Raw genomic sequence first — 24,147 nt, forward strand, 5'->3', positions numbered from 1 at the left:
GAGAGAGAAGAGTAGTGTGGAGTGGAGAGTGTGTAGAATGTGTGTGTGTGTACAGGTGTGTGTAATAGTGTAACAAAGATATTAGACTATGAGAAGCTGCAGTATTGACATGGAGATGATGTGAGTGTGTGTTGGTGTGACGCTGCAGTACTGACATGGAGATGATGTGAGTGTGTGTTGGTGTGAAGAAATTCTGCTGTAGTCCTGGATGATGAACTTTTCTACCTGGAGACTCTCAGAATGATCTCAGGAAAAGGTAACACTGCTCTCAGCTTTATGGGGGATATTATCACTGCTGAACATGACTGTGGATTTGACTTTGTTGTTCAATTCACATATCTGCCAGTAGATGTCACTTTCTTTAAGATTCATGATTTAGGTTCAACGTGGCATGGTGGTTGTGGTGGTGAGCGTTGTTGCCTCACAGCAAGGTGTTCTGGATTTGATTCTCGGTTTGGTGGAGTTTGCATGTTCTCCCTGTGCCTGCGTGGGTTTTCTCTGGATACTCCAGTTTCCTCCCACAGGCCAAAGACATGCATGTTAGGTTGACTGGTCACACTTAATTGTCTGTAGGTGGTAGTGTGTCTGTGCGTTGGCCATGTAGTGGATGGGCGACCTGCCCACGGTGTACCCGGCCTTCACCCAATGATGCCCCACTAGTGGGATTAAGTGGGATGGTCACTGCATCACCTACGCATGCTCCCTCTCAGTTGTTGGTCTGTACTGGTATTGATTCTGTGGTTGTTGTGGTTTATTGGTTCTGGGGTTGTCTGTCTGTACTGGTCTTGATTCTGTGGTTGTTGTGGTTTATTGGTTCTGGGGTTGTCTGTCTGTACTGGTTTTGATTCTGTGGTTGTTGTGGTTTATTGGTTCTGGGGTTGTCTGTACTGGTTTTGATTCTGTGGTTGTTGTGGTTTATTGGTTCTGGGGTTGTCTGTCTGTACTGGTTTTGATTCTGTGGTTGTTGTGGTTTATTGGTTCTGGTGTTGTCTGTCTGTACTGGTTTTGATTCTGTGGTTGTTGTGGTTTATTGGTTCTGGGGTGTCTGTCTGTACTGGTTTTGATTCTGTGGTTGTTGTGGTTTATTGGTTCTGGGGTTGTCTGTCTGTACTGGTTTTACTCTTGTGGTTACTGGACTCTGGTCTGTCTCCACAGTCTTCACCTTGTGAAGTGACAAATAGCAGAGAGGCCCTTTATCTAAAATCAGGAAGGAATCCTCACTGTGAGCTATGACCAGCCAGTCAAAGCACTTCATGACAGATGGGGTCAGTACTACAGTGGTATCATGACTCATCGATTCATGTGACTCAGGACTGGTTTGGTAGTACAATGAAATATTCTGTACTGAACTATGTAGGGACAGCAGGCTGTGGCAGGGAAGATGTGTGTGGAGACATCAGCTAGCTGGTGGCCTCCGTCCTTCAGCCTGTGACCGAGAGTGCTGTGAAGGTCAGCAGATCTGTGGAGGTTCACCCCCAGCAGGGTCCTCCATCAGCTGCAGTCACACACAGCACCTGCTCACCAGCTGGAAGCTTCAAAATTGGATTCCTTAAAACAGACACTGAAGGTGTTTGGAGCCATTGTGAGTTCAGCATCATTAATACAGATGAGATGATCATTCCTCCAGTATTTGGTGGCAGTTTGAATGTTCTTCCATATATGTTGTGTGTCTCTGTGAAACCTTGAATGGTTCTTGTTTTCCTGATAGTGGTGATGAGTCTGGTCTTGTTTTCCTGATAGTGGTGGTGAGTCTGGTCTTGTTTTCCTGATGGTGGTGGTGAGTCTGGTCTTGTTTTCCTGATAGTGGTGATGAGTCTGGTCTTGTTTTCCTGATAGTGGTGGTGAGTCTGTTCTTGTTTTCCTGATAGTGGTGGTGAGTCTGGTCTTGTTTTCCTGATAGTGGTGATGAGTCTGTTCTTGTTTTCCTGATAGTGGTGATGAGTCTGGTCTTGTTTTCCTGATAGTGGTGGTCAGTCTGTACTTGGCTGTCCTGGGTGCTGTTCTGTTCTGTTCTGCCTTCTGAAGGCACCATCATGAACAGGGAAGTGACTGAAATATTTAGCATTCAGACAACATAAATTCCTCCAGATCTGTGTGATCCTATAAGAAGTAACTTCTTCATACATGATCAGTGAGTTTGAACCAGTCCTGCAGAGCTGAAAGCACTCACACTCATGATATGATGGTTTCTCTCCTATTTCAGCTGTTTCAGCGGTTGGTGTGTGTGAACAAGTAGAACAGAAGTAGCCAGCCAGAGTGTGTGTGAGTGTGTGTGTGTGTGTGTGTGTGTGTGTGTCAGAGACAGACAAGTAACGAATACACAGACTGCCTTTAAATGCCAGTATGTGTAAAAACAAGTATATTAAAGTACGTGTTTTAGGTATATAAACTGTTCTAGGTTTTAAGTATTGATGGATTACAGCTGTTAGGTCTTAAGTATTTAAATGGTTTTAGGTTATAAGTATTGAAGGATTACAGTACATAGATTTTGAGTATTGAAGGATTACAGTACTTGGGTTTTAAGTATTGAAGGATTACAGTTCTTGGGTTTTAAGTATTTAAACTGTGTTTCAGGGATGAAGCTGGTCTGTGTATCATTCCTGCTGTCCTCTTTATTTATGGTGTCCACATCAGGTACGTGTTCTGTACAAGCTGTATTTGTGTATATGTGGTGTGTTGTATACGCGCGTGGGGTCAGAGAGAAAGTATCATGTGTGTCTAAAGTAGGGGTCACCAACCTTTTTGAAACTGGGAGCTACTTCTTGGGTACCAAATATTGCGGAGGGCTACCAGATTAATATGCATCAATCGAACGAAAAGTTGTTGGGGGAGGGGGGGGGTGGCGACCGAAAGTTGCGTGTGCGAGTGTCAATTGCTAAGCGGGAAGACCGCTAGCAACCGCGGACAATCTATAACAGTAGCAAAAACATAAACGATGCAGCGCTTTGGTGCATGGCGCTATAGTGAGCTATTTTTAAAACAAGCCCGCGGGCGACTCATGACGTCCTCGCGGGCGACATGGTACCTGCGGGCACCACGTTGGTGACCCCTGGTCTAAAGCTTTGCTTAAGGTACATTATAATTGGAAGCCAAACTGTTAAACTTGGCTTTAAAATAAAGAAACTACTAAATGATTCAATGACTGAATAACTGGATTTAAATTTGTGTTGGAACAGTCTTGTGCTCCCCTGTCTAAGAATATGATCTGTTCTCAATCTGCCTGCTCATACAGTAGATTTATGGCTTCTGTTGTTATAAACAATAAAAACATAACACGTCTCTGTGACAGGTAGGGTGAGCGAAAATAAATGGAAGCGATCACGCCAAGTCTCAGGGAAATAGGATGGTTTAATATGTAAAGTGCGCAAACCAAAACCCGTGAACTGATCCGAATTAAGGATATAATAACCAGCGGTCAACTGGTACAAAGACAAGACATATATAGACGAACAAACGACCCTCAGGTGAGACGGATCACGGGCTCCGCCCACCTGAGGGACGAACACAACACCACACCCACAGGACAAGCTGCTGCTGTAGACGGGGGCGACCAGTAGGGGGCCGCCGTACCGTGACAGTCTCTAAGACTGTGATATATATACACTGCTCAAAAAAATTAAGGGAACACTTAAACAACACAATATAACTCCAAGTCAATGTGATGGAAATTTGATGATTTCCATTTATGTCAGGCTTTCTTAGTATACATTAAACACATTAAATATAGGTGTAAGAGATCTTTTTACATATACGTGTGGTAATCATAGCACTGAAGCCATTCTCGTGACTTCAGTAGGCCTCAGATGTGTGTGTGTGTGTTCTCTGGCCTCGGCTGAGGCCTAATCTGATGTTCCTCTGGTGTTCCTAAAACTGACCTCGCTGGAGACGCCAAATCTCTACTTGGAAGGGACTACGGCGACATCCAGTCTGTCACGTCATCACGAGGATGCTGAGCGTGGAGGGGACATGCGTCATATGCATCTGTCAAATCAGTGTTAATTATTTCATGTATTGTCCAATCACATTTGGTTGATCACCTCGTGTTCACCTCGTGGACACCGTGTGTATTGATGATTAAATGTATAAAAGATGAGAGTTCGGAATGGGGAATTAGCTCTCTCTTGCAGACGCCTTGTGCGTTTGTAACAGGGATCTCTTGGGGAGGGGTCTCTGGGCTCTCTGCGACAGACACCTTGTGTGTTTGTAACTGAGATATCTGGGTTAATCCATGCTTTGTTAAAATAAATCATTGTACCTAATCTAACCCAACTGTTTCTGACTTTATTGTGCTCACCATTTAAAGGTTTCAGAATTTCTAACACATCAACCACACTTCTGTGAAACCAACCTGTTCAGTTAGGAAGCAACACTGATTGTGAATCAATTTCACCTGCTGTTGTGCAAATGGAATAGACAACAGGTAGAAATGAGAGGCAATTAGCAAGACCCCCCCCTATAAAGGAGTGGTTCTGCAGGTGGGGACCACAGACCACTTCTCAGTACCTATGCTTTCTGGCTGATGTTTTGGTCACTTTTGAATGTTGGTGGTCCTTTCACACTCATGGTAGCATGAGACGGACTCTACAACCCACACAAGTGGCTCAGGTAGTGCAGCTCATCCACGATGGCACATCAATGCGAGCTGTGGCAAGAAGGTTTGCTGTGTCTGTCAGCGCAGTGTCCAGAGGCTGGAGGCGCTACCAGGAGACAGGCCAGTACACCAGGAGACGTGGAGGAGGCCGTAGGAAGGCAACAACCCAGCAGCAGGACCGCTACCTCTGCCTTTGTGCAAGAAGGAACAGGAGGAGCACTGCCAGAGCCCTGCAAAATGACCTCCAGCAGGCCACAAATGTGCATGTGTCTGCACAAACGGTTAGAGACCGACTCCATGAGGATGGTATGAGGGCCCGACGTCCACAGATGGGGGTTGTGCTTACAGCCCAACACCGTGCAGGACGCTTGGCATTTGCCAGAAAACACCAGGATTGGCAAATTCGCCACTGGCGCCTTGTGCTCTTCACAGATGAAAGCAGGTTCACACTAAGTACACGTGACAGACGTGACAGAGTCTGGAGACGCCGTGGAGAGCGATCTGCTGTCTGCAACATCCTTCAGCATGACCGGTTTGGCAGTAGGTCAGTAATGGTGTGGGGTGGCATTTCATGCTCGCCAGAGGTAGCCTGACTGCCATTAGGTACCGAGATGAGATCCTCAGACCCCTTGTGAGACCATATGCTGGTGCGGTTGGCCCTGGGTTCCTCCTAATGCAGGACAATGCTAGACCTCATGTGGCTGGAGTGTGTCAGCAGTTCCTGCAAGATGAAAGTATTGAAGCTATGGACTGGCCCGCCCATTCCCCAAACCTGAATCCGATTGAGCACATCTGGGACATCATGTCTCGTTCCATCCACCAACGTCACGTTGCATAACAGACTGTCCAGGAGTTGGCGGATGCTTTAGTCCAGGTCTGGGAGGAGATCCCTCAGGAGACCATCCGCCACCTCATCAGGAGCATGCCCAGGCGTTGTAGGGAGGTCATACAGGCACGTGGAGGCCACACACAATACTGAGCCTCATTTAGACTTGTTTTAAGGACATTACATCAAATTTGGATCAGCCTGCAGTGTGTTTTTCCACTTTAATTTTGTGTGTGGCTCCAAATCCAGGCCTCCATTGGTTAATAAATTTGATTTCCATTGATGATTTTTGTGTGATTTTGTTGTCAGCACATTCAACTTTGTACAGAACAAAGTATTCAATGAGAATATTTTATTCATTCAGATCTAGGATGTTATTTGAGTGTTGCCTTTATTTTTTTGAGCAGTGTATATATATTAGTGGTGGGCCGTTAACTGCGTTAACGGCGTTCGTTAATTTGATACTCTTATCGGGCGATATAAAAATTATCGCCGTTAATCTATTCTTAAAGTTGGGTTGGGAACTGGGTCAAAATGAGTAAGCAAACTATGATGACTTTCACCTTGATAGTTTAGCACGGCTGTATTCCTAACCAAATTGCACAGTAGGGACTAGAATGAGTTTTCAAACCTGTGAATTACAAATCGTACGTGTGTTTACATGGATGCAGCCACGAAGTCGCCAGGTTTGCTTAATGGAAAATTCATTTTTAGGAACGTAAAGTGTTACCGGAGCGGAGCTCGGAGTGGTGGTTTTCTGCATGGTCCTAGCGCTAGATTCGTTGCTATTTAAATATTTCTTTTTAACCGTTAAAACTGCAGAGGACCAAAACCGGCTTTTGAAAAAGTGGGGGGGGCATGACCCCCCCCGCCCCCCAAATTACGTCCGTGAGGTTAAATGTACTAAATTTTAGTTGGGTAGCACGCATATGAGCCATTTTAATGTAGAATAATGTAGATTAATCTAGATTAATTTCAAGATTTCAGTGAGAATAATCTAGATTAAAAAAATTTATCTATGCCCACCCCTAAATATATATCAGTCCCTCAAAATGTTTAAAGACACACTGTACAGCTGGAGTTCAGTCTGATTCTCACTAAGATACCAGACAATCAGACATTTGCTCATAGGAAATTCACATGCTTAGTAAACAACTCTGAGGGCACTTGGGTGTCTATTCTGACCAATAACAGAAACAGATGAGTAGGAGACCTTGTATATAGTAGAGAACATATTACAGTAGAGTACCTCGTTAGACCAGTGTGACTAACACAGAGTACCTCATTACACCAGTGTGACTAACACAGAGTACCTCATTAGATCAGTGTGACTAACACAGAGTACCTCATTAGATCAGTGTGACTAACACAGACTACCTCATTAGACCAGTGTGACTAACACAGAGTACCTCATTACACCAGTGTGACTAACATAGAGTACCTCATTACACCAGTGTGACTAACAACCACCAGTTCTATTATGCAGTAGGAAGAGTGCTGATACTGATATAGGAGAAGATGTAAATACTGAAATGTGTTATAGACATTTTATGTTTGGTTTTCATTGCAGAGGACTTTAAGGTAGTTGGTCCAGATGCTACTCTTTTTGTGAATGCTGGTGAAGACCTGGTTCTGCCCTGTTCTCTACAACCCAACATCAGTGCTGTGGACATGAGAGTGGAGTGGTTCAGACCAGACCTGACAGCAACAGACCGATTTGTTCATCTGTATGTAAACTATAGAGACAGGACTGATGGGCAGATAGAGTCCTACAGAGGGAGGACAGGACTATTTAAAGAAGAGCTACAGAAAGGCAACACCTCACTGAAACTCTCAGCAGTCCAACCTTCTGATGAAGGAGTTTATAAGTGTTTTATTCGGTCCTCTGGTTGGGATGATGATGCTACTCTTTATGTGGCTGTAAAAGGTAAGAGTCATTTACAGGATTAAACACTTATTATACCTGTCACACTCATCATTTTCATATTGTTATTGCTAACACATCATTATTTTATTTCTTTGACCACCAAGTGTTTAAACCTGGGAAATAAGCATAATGTACAAGGAATCAGTTATATTTTATTTCAAATTCAGATATTTTGGTTCTGGAGTTGACAAATGGCAATTACCGTTTGTGAAACTCCATTTTCCATATTTAATAATGCACAATTATATATAATATATATAAATATCAAATAAAGTTACAGTATGACTCACTCTTGGCATGTTCAATCTCTTCAGATGAGGGGGTTCATACTTGGAAGATTGCTGTAATCTGCATTTCAGTTTTTGGATTGGGATTAATTGCATTTGCTGTTTATATCTTGAAAGGTAAGTTTCAATTGATGATTTTTATGACTAATATCCTGAATATTTCATATATATTAACCTGTTTATGTACAGCAGGGGTGCTCATTACGTCGATCGCGATCGACCGGTCGATCGCGAAGGAAGTGTCGGTCGATCGCGAAGGAATGTGCGTAGATCGCGTCACATAAAATAGTAGTAGATGAATCGCACATCTGCACTGATGGTTGTATTTTGATTGACATTCACGGTAGCCAATCTGCAATCCACTCAACAAATTACGTTCGCCACCCCCCGCTCAACAAATTACGTTCGCGACCCCCCCCCCCCCCGCTCAACAAATTACGGTTGCCGCCAGGTGTGAGCAACAAAAAGGAAGCGATCACGCCAAGTCTCAGGGAAAAAGGGTGGTTTAATATAAAGTGTGCAAACCTAAAACCCGTGCAATAGATCCAAATTAAGGATATAATGACCAGCGGTCAACTGGTACAAAGACAAGACATATATAGGCAAACAAACGACCCTCAGGTGAGACGGATCACGGGCTCCGCCCACCTGAGGGACGCACATGACGTCACCAAACAACGACAACAACAGCCGCTGTGGACAGAGGCGGCCGGTAGGGGGCCGCCTCACCGTGACAGACCCCCCCACCAAGCCGCACTCCCCTCCACTGGGTGTGTGGCACACAGCGGCTGCACACAAAACATGAAGGGGCAGGAAGGCAGAGACAGGCAGGAACACACCTCCTGCCGTCCAGGAGCTGAAACATAAAACACAACACATTACACAGCTCACCTCCCCGGGCGGGACCCTGGACCGGCCGGGCCGTTAACAACACAAAACCACGCCCCGGTCGGTCACAGGGCCCCCATGCCCTAACCGGCATTCAGCTGGTAAGCCCCATGGGTGTGAGGACGAGGGGCTACGGCTCCTCTCTCGTCCCTCGTGTGTGTGTGGGTGTGCAGGCTACCTCTCCAAGGCGTGGCTACTTCACCTCCTGGACCTACCTCCTCCCAGAGCTGACCCCTGCCTTCTGCTAGGGGTCACCCCAGCCTCCTGGGGAGCCAACCCCTCCCGGGGCCTCTCATCTCAAGGTGGACTCCTCCACCCAACCCAGGAGCGCCAGAGACCGAGGCCCAGAGCACCCCCGACGCGGGCTAGGGAGCAGCCCCAAGGGCCTCCTGGTCACCCCGGGCAGGAGGGAGGATCTCCATCCCCAGCAGGAGCTTTTCAGACCGGAGCCCCATGGTCCCCAAACATCCGGGGGCCCCAGCCCTCTAGGGAGGGGCTCTTCACGACCGGGCTCCGGTCACCCCACAACACAAGGGGTCTCCTGCCAGGTGGAGACCCCCACAAGGTCCAGGAACACTGCCAAGGAGAAGCACCTGCACAAAGAACACAACCTCACACACACACACACACACACACACCACACACATATACAAACACGAAACACAAACGCGCCCTACCCTATTCAGGGCCTCCCTCGGGAGAGACGCCCTCCGTGCCACACCCCATGGCACGGGACCACAGCCGGTCCCCCCCCAAACACACATTTAAGGGGAGGAGCATGTGTGGAATTACATTTAACAGTTGACATTATGCTAGGACAAAACACACACGTAAATACTAGACAAACAAAAAACGGTGTACAAACAGACAGACGGAACCCATCACATGCGCGCTCTGCTTACACACACACACAGTGACGCGCGCTGCTCAGAGCCGCAGTCGCTCCCCACATTAAACACACGACACACGGGGAGCGAGGCGACAATGACGAGCAGCAACCGCGTCACACATAAAACATTCAACATAGAACAGAACGAGCACGCACACTGGTCCACACGTCCGTCACCCGTACACACATACAAAACACACACGAGAGTCCACCAGGCAGACACCCTGGTGTTCGCCGTGCCACATACACACAAGCGCACGGCGAAACTCCCGCAACATACAACGGACACGAAGAGCTGTCTCAGGGCAGACTGCCCTGGTCCTCGCCGTGCTACACACACACACACACACAAAACACAAAAGCACGGCGGAGCTCTTCAAACAAAACACCACGCAGACAAACACTTACCACGAGACATGACCACGAACGAAGGAGAAAGAAAAAGAGACTCTGCGGCTTCCGAAGGGTGGCTGGTCATTCTGTGACGGGCAGGTGTGAGCAACAAAAAGGAAGCGATCACGCCAAGTCTCAGGGAAAAAGGGTGGTTTAATATAAAGTGTGCAAACCTAAAACCCGTGCAATAGATCCAAATTAAGGATATAATGACCAGCGGTCAACTGGTACAAAGACAAGACATATATAGGCAAACAAACGACCCTCAGGTGAGACGGATCACGGGCTCCGCCCACCTGAGGGACGCACATGACGTCACCAGACAACGACAACAACAGCCGCTGTGGACAGAGGCGGCCGGTAGGGGGCCGCCTCACCGTGACAGGGAGGAGGCAGACAGATCAGTTAATGATTAACAAAACTGTTAACACTAGAAGCGCCAAAGCTCCGGTCATTTGACCGCTGTGACGTCTACTAGAAGCGCCGCCTCTGGTCGACCTAATTATACCTAGAAGCGCCGAGCACCGGTCACTTGACCGCAGCAGCACAAAAAATAATAATATCTTTGCACTGGATCCAATTTCAGAACCCTCCTTTCATGACTTTTCCCAGAATTGTCCTTTTAATAAACTAGTATTTTTACATTGTTAAAAGAAACCCTGCACATGCTAGTTTCAATCGATTTCGCTCGTATCTCTGTAATATTGTCGTCGTCGCCTACACTTTTCTGCCAGCGGGTGTCGCAAAGATTCGTATGTCATTTAATATTTAGTATATATATATATATAATAAATAAAGATCAATAGTTTTCAAAACTAAATTATTCAAAGTTCAAACTGATTATTGTGTAAAGACAAAACGGAATTCGTCCGTTGAACGAAAGTGAAAGTTTTTCACTTTCCAAAGTCTTAAAATATATACTTTATTTATTAATATTATTTAATATATACTATATATAAGTTTACATCAATGGTTTTCAAACCGTGAGAGCGTCTTGCTTTGCCTAATAAATGCTTTAGTAGTTTGCAGGAATTCTGCGAATGGTAATTAGCCTACTTATCAAGTCAATATCTCAAATAAATGATCTCTCGGGTATAATCCCTCTTCGCCAGGGCTAGCTGTTAGACACATACATTATGTATGGCTGCTTTTGACACACTGGCATTACAAAAGAATTAAGCAGAATGCAAGTTACGTATGTAAATGCATACCTTTGCGAGCGAAACTGAGATGATGGCATGGGCGGTGCTGTTATGAACACTTTATTCACAATAGCATTCATGAGGCAACGTGAGCTATAAATTCGTCGGGACGCGGCTACACAGTTTGAGTGAAAACTCTGCTTGGGCGATCGAACAGCAACACAGTTTGCTTGAAAGCTCGGTTTTGGCGTTTGAACAGCAACATAGTTTGCGTGACTCCTCGGTTTGGGCGTTTGAACAGCAACACAGTTTGCTTGAAAGCTCGGTTTGGGTGATCGAACAGCAACACAGTTTGCTTGAAAGCTCGGTTTGTGTGATCGAACAGCAACACAGTTTGCGTGACTCCTCGGTTTGGGCGTTTGAAAGGTTGCATAGTGCATTATAAAAATGGCACAGAGAATCATGTACACCCCAAAGCAAGTGCTGGACATGCTGTGCAATATTGATGAGATGGAATCGGAGGGCGAACAATGTGAGGTGTCGGATGGAGAGGGCGAAAGTGAAATGGATCTGAATCTTGAATCTGATTCAGAATCGGACTCTGAAACTGAGTGTGGTGGTGACTCATTTCAGGCCAAAGACGGTACGGTGTGGTTTGAAACTGCTGGCAAACCTCGGGGTAGAGCACAAGAGTGCAATATTGTGAGAGAAACCCCAGGGCCTACGTGTTATGCCAAGGACAAAATTAAAAGTCCACTGACCAGCTTACTGTGTTTGATTGACACAGAAATGTGGGGCGCAATTCTGAAATACACAGAGGCAGAGGCTGAACGAAATAATGCTCAGTTCAAACTAACAGCTGACGAATTGAAAGCATTTGTGGGTCTCGTTTATTTGAGAGGTATAACAGCCGGTAAAAGCATGAAACTTGATGAATACTGGTCTGCTGACTTAGGAAATCCCATTTTCAAAGAGACAATGTCTAGAAAGACATTCAGAGATATCATGCGCTATCTGCGCTTTGATGACAAGAGCACAAGGGCTGCCCGCCTTGCGACTGATAAATTTGCTATGATCTCGGAGATATTTGATAAATTTGTGAAAAACAGTATTGCTTCTTACACGCCCGGTGAGAACATAACTGTTGATGAGCAACTGTTCCCAACTAAAGCTCGCTGTCGTTTCACTCAGTACATGGCCAATAAACCCGATAAATTTGGGATTAAGTTCTGGGTGGCCGCTGATGTTGAAACAAAATATATGTTGAACGCCATTCCCTATCTAGGAAAAGATGAAAGCAGGCCGGCTGGTCAACGGTTGTCTGAAAATATTGTGTTGCGTTTGATGGAGCCTTTCACGGGTAAAGGAAGAAATGTAACGACTGACAATTTCTTCACTTCATTGGCACTTGCAAACACCCTTTTGGCGAACAAAACCACTATTGTTGGTACGATGAATAAAATGAGACGTGAGATGCCCCCATGTACACAGGCACAGTCTGAAAGATTTTCCACCAAGGTGTTGCGGGCTGGAAAAATAACTCTAACGATTTACCAGGCAAAACCTAAAAAAAATGTATGCATCCTGAGCTCAATGCATCAGACAGTTTCAATTGATAATGGCGCAAAGAAACTGCCTGAAACTGTTTCATATTACAACACGACTAAATGTGGCGTTGATGTTATGGATCAAATGGCACGACTGTATTCGGTGAAGGGAGGCACCCGTCGTTGGCCTGTCGCGGTTTTCTACAACCTCCTAGACCTGGCTGCAATAAATGCACATATATTGTTCAAACAGTGCATGAACGTTAACCTGAGCAGACGAAGGTTTATTCTCGAGTTGGTAAAGGAGCTGTGTGCACAGCAGAAAATGGCGAAAGCGGCTAGGGCAGTGGCACAAAAGCGAATTTTACCTGAAGCTCCTTGCCCGCCCTCAAAAAGAAAACAATGCCAAGTCGGCAGATGTTCAGGGAACAAAACGTATGACATCTGCCAGACATGTAAGCGACTGGTCTGTGGCAAATGTGCAAAGACTGCACCTAAGCTGTGTTTTGAATGTTGAGTTGTGTGAAGCTGACACACAAATCAAAACAAAGGGAACTTAATTTGAGGTGGTGAACGAAACTTGTGCAATATACGCTAAAGAGAGACGGGATGCACCCGTTGTTGGCCTGTAGCTGTGTTCTACAACCTCCAAAACCTGGCTGTAATTAATAAATATTGTTCAAACAGTGCATGAACATTAACCACAGCGGTGGAGGTTTATTCTCAAGTTCACAATTCACTACATAAATGTAACTTAATTTGAGGTGGGGAACGAAACTTATTCAATAACGCTAAAGAGAGATGGGATGCACCCGTTGTTGGCCTGTAGCTGTGTTCTACAACCTCCAAAACCTGGCTGTAATTATTAAATATTGTTCAAACAGTGCATGAACATTAACCACAGCGGTGGAGGTTTATTCTCAAGTTCACAATTCACTACATAAATGGAACTTAATTTGAGGTGGTGAACGAAACTTATGCAATATACTCTAAAGAGAGACGGGATGCACCCGTTGTTGGCCTGTAGCTGTGTTCTACAACCTCCAAAACCTGGCTGTAATTAATAAATATTGTTCAAACAGTGCATGAACATTAACCACAGCGGTGGAGGTTTATTCTCAAGTTCACAATTCACTACATAAATGTAACTTAATTTGAGGTGGGGAACGAAACTTATGCAATATACGCTAAAGAGAGACGGGATGCACCCTTGTTGGCCTGTAGCTGTGTTCTACAACCTCCAAAACCTGGCTGTAATTAATAAATATTGTTCAAACAGTGCATGAACATTAACCACAGCAGTGGAGGTTTATTCTCAAGTTCACAATTCACTACATAAATGTAACTTAATTTGAGGTGGGGAACGAAACTTATGCAATATACGCTAAAGAGAGACGGGATGCACCCGTTGTTGGCCTGTAGCTGTGTTCTACAACCTCCAAAACCTGGCTGTAATTAATACATATTGTTCAAACAGTGCATGAACATTAACCACAGCGGTGGAGGTTTATTCTCAAGTTCACAATTCACTACATAAATGGAACTTAATTTGAGGTGGGGAACGAAACTTATGCAATATACGATACATGTAAATCACCGAATGGTGATAACGCTCGGTGATAACACGGTCGTTAGGACGTGGGATCACACATCGGCTATTCACCGATCAAACACCTCATTTGAAACGGCAACACAATACGGCAAGATAAAAAAGTGAACATTAGAGAGGACAGAGGCAACTATATTAGTGAAGCCATCCGTATCATTTTAATAATTTTGCGTTTTGTTACGCAAAGGTACATAGCCTACCTTTTATAATGATATTTTTGTAATTATTTTGCCTATTTATGCTTTTTGTTCTTTGTCTAACACAAAACATTATAGACATTTATTTGTAGATTTGTTATGTTCACCATAGCCTACAATTCACTAACATACACAACTTTTAGACATTAAAACTTGAAATGGCGTAACATTGAGTATACAAACAAACTTGCTTTAGCTCGGTCTACGGGCTTCACTTTGCTACTCTGAGTATCGAACAAGCTTTTTGTGGATGTGGGGGTGGAAGGCTGCAGCGCAGTCTGTTTCATTAGCAAGACAAAAGACGTGAACGCTTCACAGTGGGGGTGCGGGCCAGTGGGTTAGTGGTGTGGCGAACGAACATGATAATATAGTGACATATATGCCAACAGAATAACACACAGACAAATAAGCAAACTATTACACTAACCAAGCAAACTATTACACTAACCAAGAAACAAAACTGAAACTATATTTTGCATTTACGTTTTCGCACAAACCAGGAAATGCAATATGAAACTAAACAAAACTGACAATGGGAAAGCTACTGAGAACAAGGTCACAAGGCACTGATTCTAAAAGGTTTAGTCACATTAATTTGTTAACATATTGACGTTACGTGCAAATGTCACCATTACGAATATTTTGTTTGGGCGGCTCATTCTTCCTTTTGTGCAAAACACCATCTAGCGTTAATTATGTGTCAGTACCAGCTCCCCTGTGTAAAGACTCAGCGGTCTTTTGACCGCCCGAGGCGCGCTCTAAGTAGGTGAAAACAACATGGCGCTAGTAGGAGGTGGTGAAATCGGTCAGATGACCGGCCCTCCGCGCTTCTAGGTATAAGTATGTAAATGAGGCGCGGCGCTTCTAGTGTTAAACTGTCAAAAAATTCAAACTGAAACAACACTATCACATCCAAACAATTACTGAGTGAAATACTTTTTAGATATATTATTCTTGTTCCTTTTTTCCTTTCTTTCTTATTCTTGTACATTATTCTAATATTCGGTGCCAGTTAATAAATGTCAAACACCAAACATCTTGGCTGATGAATTTGGTGTATGTAATTTTCACTAAACAGATTTCAAGCATATTATGTAGTAACTACTGTCACGTGCGGCTACGCCCCCTCTCCTAGCTGTCACTCTGGGTTCCCTCGTGTCTGTGTTCTTGCCCGTTTGTCCCGCCCTGCTCGTTAGTTTTGATAAATCCCTTGTTAGTTACCACGCCCCTGTATCATTGTTTGCACCTGATCCTTGTCTAGTTCCATGTATATAAGCCCCTGAGTCTTCCTTGTCCCTTGTCGGTTGTTTTGGATGTTGGATGTTTCAGTGTTTCGATTTACTGTAGTGTATTCGTGTTCTTTTGCTCCTTTGCCTGTTGCTCGTGTTTCTGTTTTGTTATGCCTGTCTATGCCTGTTTTACGGACTGCCCTCCTGTGATTGACCCTGCCTGGCTATCCGACGATGAATACGGTATTCCCCTGAATAAATCTCGCTCTTCTCAGCGATTGTGTCCGTCTCCTCGCTCCGTGGCGCAAGCTACGTTACATAACAACCGACCTTCCAAGGACACAGCGAGAGAGCGAGACTCTGGTGAGTTCAAACACTGTGAATGGATGTCGGCTGGTTTAATCCGGTTCGACTCTCCGGTTTTTCAGTGCGAACAAACTAGAGACAGGAATACCCCTGGCGCTGCGGGTACAAGGAAGTCTCGTCGCCGACCAAAGAAAGCGCAGTCTCTTTCTACTGGCTTTCGCGACGAGACTCCATCTGAGCGCTGTGTGTCTGCCCGGTTTTGCGAACACGACAGGGAAAAACCTCCTGTCGTGCGAGCAGCGGGCAGACGGTCTGAGCGCACAGACAAGTTTTCGCTTAACCCTCGGTTGACTCTCTCTGACCACCGTGAGCTCCCGGCGCCTCAAGGGAGGCGGAGCCGCAGCAGAGAGAGCAACCGAGGAGCTTGTGTGTCTGTGTGTTCTGCCAGGCTCAACCCGGACACTGAGGAGGAGGACCTAACACCGCTGATCCCGCCGGCTACTCCACATGACAACCCCAAGTTTTTTTTGGGGGGGAGTACGAGCCACGTCAGTATGGCGGTCACGCCCCCCGATGACGTCAGTATGGCGGTCACGCCCCCTGAGGACGTCAGCCCGGTGGTTCCGCCCCCTGAGGACGTCAGCCCGGTGGTTCCGCCCCCTGAGGACGTCAGCCCGGTGGTTCCGCCCCCTGAGGACATCAGCCCGGTGGTTCCGCCCCCCGAGGGTGTCTCATCCACGCCGGTTCCTGTCCCCGCGACCCTGGAGGGGTCGTCCACGCCAGTTCCTGTCCCCGCTGCCCGTCAGCAGTCCACGCCGGTTCCTGTCCCCGCGACCCTGGAGAGGTCGTCCACGCCGGTTCCTGTCCCCGCTGCCCGTCAGCAGTCCACGCCGGTTCCTGTCCCCGCGACCCTGGAGAGGTCGTCCACGCGGGTTCCTGTCCCCGCGACCCTGGAGAGGTCGTCCACGCCGGCTCCCGTTCCCGCTGCCCGCCAGCGGACCCTGCCTGTCCCCGCTGCCCGCCAGCGTACCCTGCCTGTCCCCGCTGCCCGCCAGCGGACCCTGCCTGTCCCCGCTGCCTGTCTGCCGGCTCCAGTTCCCGCTGCCCGCCAGCGGACCCTGCCTGTCCCCGCTGCCCGCCAGCGTACCCTGCCTGTCCCCGCTGCCCGCCAGCGGACCCTGCCAGTTCCCGCTGCCTGTCTGCCGGCTCCTGTTCCCGCTGCCTGCCGCCCGGCCGCACCTGTCGCCCCAGAGACTGTGCTGCCCCCTGTTGGGCATGGACTTGGTGTTCCCCCTGCTCCGCCCTTTGCCTCCTATGTTCCGTTGCCCGTGTTCCCCTTGCTCCCTGGTCCCATCCCTGGTTTTGTTTTGGTCCCTGTCCCCGTGGTTGTGTCTGTCAAGGTCTGTGTTCCTGTTCCCGTGTCTGTTTCCTGTGGTGTCGTCTCTGTCCCTGTCCCCATGTCTGTTCCCCAAGTTGTCACCCACCTTGTGCCTGTGCCTGTCTCCGTTGTTCATGGTGTCTTTGCCTCTGTGTTTGCCTCCGCCTTGTCCCCTGGCCCCACTCCCGTGTCTGTCCCCGGTCCTGTACTGTCCGACCCTGCTCCTTGCCCTGTCCGGTCTCCATGTGTCCCGTGTACCGCCATGCCCCAGCCCAGCTCCTGGCCCGTCTCTGGTCCCCCTGTCCCTGCCGTGCCCCGGTCTCCGTGCCCTGCTTTCCCCTGGTCTGTTCCTCCGGTCCGTCCCGTGTCTGCTGTCCCTGTCCCTCGCCGTGTTCCGTGGTTCCCTGTCTTGTCCTAGTCTGGTTCCCTGTCCTGTCTGCCCTTGCGTGCCCCAGAGTGGCACGCTTTGAGGGGGGGTTCTGTCACGTGCGGCTACGCCCCCTCTCCTAGCTGTCACTCTGGGTTCCCTCGTGTCTGTGTTCTTGCCCGTTTGTCCCGCCCTGCTCGTTAGTTTTGATAAATCCCTTGTTAGTTACCACGCCCCTGTATCATTGTTTGCACCTGATCCTTGTCTAGTTCCATGTATATAAGCCCCTGAGTCTTCCTTGTCCCTTGTCGGTTGTTTTGGATGTTGGATGTTTCAGTGTTTCGATTTACTGTAGTGTATTCGTGTTCTTTTGCTCCTTTGCCTGTTGCTCGTGTTTCTGTTTTGTTATGCCTGTCTATGCCTGTTTTACGGACTGCCCTCCTGTGATTGACCCTGCCTGGCTATCCGACGATGAATACGGTATTCCCCTGAATAAATCTCGCTCTTCTCAGCGATTGTGTCCGTCTCCTCGCTCCGTGGCGCAAGCTACGTTACAACTACAGTGAATAGTTCACACTGTAAAAAAAAATCCGTTAAATTTACAGTAAAAGACTGGCAGCTGTGGTTGCCAGAACTTTACAGTAAAAAAAACGGTGACAATGTAAAAAACACTAAGGTATCTTTTCTGACAACCGTAAATTTCATCATTTAGAACTGTTCTTTTTATGGAAAATGACTTTACATCATACAATAATACACTGTAAAAAAAACGATGACAATGTAAAAAACACTACGGTATCTTTTTTGACAACCGTAAATTTCATCATTTAGAACTGTTCTTTTTACGGAAAATGACTTTACAGCTTACAATAATACACTGTAAAATTAACAACTTTTTAAAATAAACCTATGTACGGTGAATAATTTTAAAAACAACTGTTTTACTGTTTATCTCTATGATGAACACATTACAACCATTATTATTTTACAGTATTTGATTGTAAAGTCCAACTTCACAGTAAATTACTGGCAGGCCGTCATCACTAGGGCCTCCCAGTTGTTGCCACCAATGATCTATATTATTATTGTTACGCCTCGCCGCCGATCTCGGCGGTGACGCGTTGGTTTAAACGTAGTGAGGACTCAAACGCGACCCGATAAAACAAACGGCAAAAAACTGCCAAATGAAACCTCCGCGAATGCGGGAAAAAATGAAAACAAAAAACCCCAGAGGGAAACAACAGAAAGACAACACGGAGAATCTCGACGTGTGCAAAGACCAGGTAAGTAAAACAAACAAAAACACGCGGAAAGAAATACAACGCGTCCAAAAAAGAAAAATGGGAAAAAACGAAAAGTACACGGAGGCAAACTCGACGTGTCAGAGGGGAAGGGAAAAAATAAGAAACAAAAGAGGAAGCTATGGTAACAAGACCAATAGCTTCTACCTGGTTACCTGCCAGTCTGTTAACCAGAACACTGGAGAACAAACCAACAAAGAACAAAGAGGGAAAAGACAGAAGGAAACAAAAAACAACCTGAGAACACTCAGGGTTGAAACAGGAGAACTAGAGAAACGAGAGGAAATCTAGAGACGAGAGAAAACTGGCTTGGGCTGTGTGTGCATAGAACAACAAACAACTTCAGCAATGAGTTGCTGAAGTCGCTTGTCTTAAAAAGGCTGTAGAACAGGTGCATCCTATCGGGCTTGATTGCCCCTGGTTACAGCTCGCGGGCTCCGCCTAGTGGCAGCAGGAGTCACGTGCCTGGGTCGAACCCTGACAATTATCTATAATATAGATCATTGGTTGCCACATTTTAAGCCAACAAGGCACTTTTATTTTGCCTTAGCAACGTAATCACGCATGAAGCCGTAATCACGCGTATTAAACACAATATGTGAAACATGAGGGCAGGTCATTAGCACTGTAACATTACACAAACACGGTAGGTAGACTCAGACAATGTACAACTACTGTCACGTTGAGGACCCCGGCCCCTCCCTTTTGGGCGTGTGTTTACGTAGTCTACGTGCATCGTCTGCGTCTGTGGATATTTCGTGGTGATGGCTATGTCATGTGATAATCCGTCTCACCTGTGAATCGTCTCGTAATCACCTGGGGTTAATGTGGTTTGTCTATTTAATGTGCGCTCGCGCAGTGTCCTGTGCTCGTCGTTGTCTAAGTCTACACGTTGTGTGTTTATACTGTGTTGCCCGTGCACTATTGCGCAACCTCTTTTTGTGATTAAAGTGACGTTTGCCACTAAAGAACGGATTCTGTGTCTCATCCGTCTACCGCCGCCCAGCGTCACAGAACGACGAGCCGTCTGAGACACCAAGTGAAAGATGCCGGGCTATAAACCAAAGCCAAAAAAGGGGAAGAAACCCAGCAAGCGGCATCACCGCTCTTCTCCCTCTCCATCTCGGGAGCTGTCGCCCCTGCGGGTGGGCATGCTCGAGCTGGAGGAGGACACCCCCGGTCAGGAGGAAGGCTCCTCTCCACGCCAGGAGGCTGTGCCTACGCAGGAGCAGCTGGAGCAGGATCCTGTCTGCGCTTTCCAGCTGGCCGCGGCACGGAGGACGCAGTACCCCGAGTTGGCAGAGGAGCTCCGCGAGGGGGCGGTGCGGATTTGGCGTGAGCGCCAACGATGCCTTTCTCCAGCACGCGCCCTCTCGCCCCTGAGGGTGGACTCCTGCGTCTACGGGGCGGTCGAGTCCACCCCGGAGAGCGAGTTCGGTGAGGAGGACTCCGAGGAGGAGCAGGAAGGAGAGGACTACCCCCCTTCTATATGCGACGCCTCCACCGTGGACTACGGTGGAGAGGAGGAGGAAGAGGAATACCCTCTGTCAGAGGACTCCGCCTCCACCGTGGACTACGGTGGAGGGGACGGAGAGGAATACCCTCCGTCAGAGGACTCCGCCTCCACCGTGGACTACGGTAGGGAGGAGGCGGAGTCGGAGGAAGAATCAGAGGACGAGGATTACCTCCCTCCGCCCGTGTGCCCCTCTCGCACCGCAGAGAAGGGTGAGGAGGAGGAGGGCTCCTACACTACGAAGGAAGAAGAGAGCCCTCCCCCCTCATAGAGGTCTGCAGAGACCGTAAGAGGGAAGCGGACGCCCTCTTCCGCTCGCTCCAGAGACAGTGCTATGGACTGCTCCCGGGGTGGCAGCCCGGAGCAGCCCATGGAGTGGAGCCGGGGAGAGGAGGAAGAGGAAGAAATGGAGACCGAAGGGGACCACTCACACGGCCCGTTCGGTCAGTCCGTCAGCCGCGACGCACCAGGCGTGTACGCAAGCCCCGGCGCTCCTGGCACGTCAGCCCGCCGCGCTGCCCCTGGCACGTCAGCCCGCCGCGCTGCCCCTGGCACATCAGCCCGCCGCGCTGCCCCTGGCACGTCCGCCCGCCGCGCTGCACCTGGCGGAGAGTCCGCAGCAAAGGCAGGAGGAGCACCGCCTACCGCAGCGCCTGCAGCACCAGCAGCTCCGGACCTCTCTCCCCTGCTCGCTCTCCTCCTGGCGCGAAGCCTGGCGCCCATGTCGTGTGTGTGTGTTCCCGTGTTTGTCAGTCTTCCCCTTTGTGTACCAAACCCGTTTTTCCCTCTTGTGCCACTGTGTGTGAGCGTGCCTGTTTGTGTGTTTGTGAACGTTCCGTTTAATGTGTCTTCCGTCTTTTCCCCCGTCTTCCCAGGGAGGGTGTTCTAGGCGGTCCGTGGCGGACGCTTCACCAAGGGCAGTCACCTCCCAGACGCAGGACTGAGCGCGTCGGATCCGCCCATCGTTGTGGGTTCGGGGCACTCGGTCCTGTTGGCACCCCGGGACGGGTAGTGCCCTTGGAGGGGGCGTCTGTCACGTTGAGGACCCCGGCCCCTCCCTTTTGGGCGTGTGTTTACGTAGTCTACGTGCATCGTCTGCGTCTGTGGATATTTCGTGGTGATGGCTATGTCATGTGATAATCCGTCTCACCTGTGAATCGTCTCGTAATCACCTGGGGTTAATGTGGTTTGTCTATTTCATGTGCGCTCGCGCAGTGTCCTGTGCTCGTCGTTGTCTAAGTCTACACGTTGTGTGTTTATACTGTGTTGCCCGTGCGCTATTGCGCAACCTCTTTTTGTGATTAAAGTGACGTTTGCCACTAAAGAACGGATTCTGTGTCTCATCCGTCTACCGCCGCCCAGCGTCACAACTACATAAACTAATACAGGGAGACTTAAGCTAACAAAATATATAATCAAATACATAATCAACAACAGCATGTCATAACACTTACACATAACGCGTATCAATAACAGAGCCGCGGGGGCTCATGGGAAGCTACACAATTTTACAGACTTTAAGCAGAAAAGCCTTAAATTTTCTCAAAAATCAGCAGTGCGCCTTGTATGTGCACTGAATTCAAAAATCTGTCCCTGACACAGATACGTAATGTGTATGCTGGCAGTGATAAACTAACCAGAGAACATTACGTAAAACGTAATTGAGTAAAGAACAGCGGGAGAAGCGTCTCTACAGTCACCATTCGACTGAAGGCAGCAATGATAGCATAAGACTTGAATATCGAAAACTTTTAAGTGCACCTTATGTTCCAGAAAACACGGTATTCCTTATATGTATAAATATTTGACCCATATTTACAGACAAGTTCTAAAATGGCAGTACATTGTCCTATATTTCAACATGCTTTACCTTTCAGCACTGGCCATATTTTTAGCATTTTCTTTCTGTAGAAATCAAGGTGCGATTCTGCTGATTGATGAATGGTTTTCACTGTAAATTGAAATAGGCTACTCATCAGCAAAATCTGTAATTTAGACAGATTTTTTAATTTATTTTTAGGGTAATTCCTTGTTTATTACGGAATTTTCCAATATATTTTACCTAAAATATTGAAATTAACACTAAAAATGTGTGCTTTCTACATATTATGAGTGTAAAAATAAATTTTATATACTGTTTATTTTTTTAAAGTAAACTATTGCATCTGTTACAGTGATATACTGTTTTCTACTTTATGATCTTTTACTGTTGCTATTTTACAGTTTATTACCGTAAATTCAACAAACATTTTTTACAGTGCAGCAACTGCACTGATAGTATGAAAGGCAGCTGTAAGAGGAATGAGAGTCAAACTATTAATATCCTATTAAATTTGAGTTGTTTCTTCTATTTCCAGTGAAATCCACTAAGAAACAGCTTTCTCCTGCACAGTGCTCAGCTGTATCCTACCTGCGTCTCCACTCACAGTATGTGAGGAATGAGTGGAACCTGAAAAAATACAACACATCAGAGGAGGGTTATAGGAGACTCATCCCAGCTGTCACCAACTGTAGAAAAGCTCGGTGAGTGATCAATAACACTGATACACAAGGAGATTTACTGAAGTTAATAATTAATATTGATGGATTAAACAATGGTGCACACAAATTACATATACAGTATATGATGAATGAATAAAATGATAATAATCATTATCATTAGGTGAATTCTGCCACCTAATTTTGAGATGACGTTTCAGAAACGAGAGACACTTCACTACAGAGACTGTATTTGAAGTCGATTTAGTACCAAAGTAGAATATCTTTTAATATAAAAGCTCACACACAACACACACACACACACACACACACACACATCACATGCTACATGTTTATATCTTTGCACACAAAACCTTTGTCTTTGATAGTTGTTTCTGTATACAAAAGTCAATTCTCTTTCTCAATTCTCAGTAACATGGTCTGTTCTCTGTTGCGCTTAAACAAGTGTACTATGTCACTATAGTGTAACGGGACTATGTCAGGTGTAATGGGATGACAGAAGCAGCAGACGCATCGAATGGTGCCATGAATTATTTAATGTCCATTTCCATATTAGAGGCACAGTACACACTTGGATATTAAAGGAATAAAGAGGAGCACAACATGCACTTTAGCATGAAGATACTTAAAGGAACGTAGCACGCGCTTTAGCACTAAGCTAGACGAGTGGTAGAGAAGACAGTGGAAGACGTCACGCGCAGGACTCACTCTGAACAGAACAAGGAATGCACAGCACTGACTGGTGGCACCTGTGGGCTTATAAGGAGTGATGGGTAATGAGGAACAGGTGTACGTCAATAAGTGGGAGATTGAGACCGAGGGAGTGAACAGGAGCTGGACTGTTGTGAAGTGCGTGGCTGCCCCGTTGGGCTGGCCCGGCCTATCGTGACACTGAGGTGGAAATCTGTATTAATAATTTTAATCCTAATCAGAGTCATCTGTCCTGCCCACACTAATCACATATGGCTTTACCTTTGATTTGCAGAAATAAACAAATATTTATAAGTCCATGTCTTGTTCACCAGCTGTCACGGGTGAAGAACATGTAAATAAGAGAAAAAGTGTTAACAGTGCAGTAATACTGAACATAATCCCATAATAAACAGAACAGGCTTAAATGAATCAACATAATCATAAACAGAACAGGGCTTAAATAAGGCATAATATAATCACATAACCCCCCGGCAGGGGCGGACTGGCATACATTGCTACCGGGGATTTCCCCGGTGGGCCGATGGGTTAGTGGGCCGGTGGTTTA

General features: G+C 46.9%; 1 protein-coding gene across 2 annotated transcripts in view; it reads left to right on the forward strand.

Annotated features, from left to right (window-relative positions):
- Window positions 1–24,147, forward strand: part of LOC143491208 (ribonuclease inhibitor-like) — a 64,482-nt gene continuing 40,335 nt past the window's right edge. For both annotated transcript variants that reach the window (XM_076990024.1, XM_076990025.1), the window contains exons 1-5: window positions 1–256; window positions 2,575–2,634; window positions 6,988–7,344; window positions 7,659–7,748; window positions 22,748–22,913. In XM_076990024.1, coding sequence (XP_076846139.1) covers window positions 241–256; window positions 2,575–2,634; window positions 6,988–7,344; window positions 7,659–7,748; window positions 22,748–22,913 — 689 coding nt within the window. In that variant the 5' untranslated portion in view covers window positions 1–240. The remainder of the gene's footprint in view (window positions 257–2,574; window positions 2,635–6,987; window positions 7,345–7,658; window positions 7,749–22,747; window positions 22,914–24,147) is intronic.

This window comes from Brachyhypopomus gauderio, unplaced genomic scaffold, assembly GCF_052324685.1.
Source record: "Brachyhypopomus gauderio isolate BG-103 unplaced genomic scaffold, BGAUD_0.2 sc72, whole genome shotgun sequence".
NCBI lineage: Eukaryota > Metazoa > Chordata > Actinopteri > Gymnotiformes > Hypopomidae > Brachyhypopomus > Brachyhypopomus gauderio.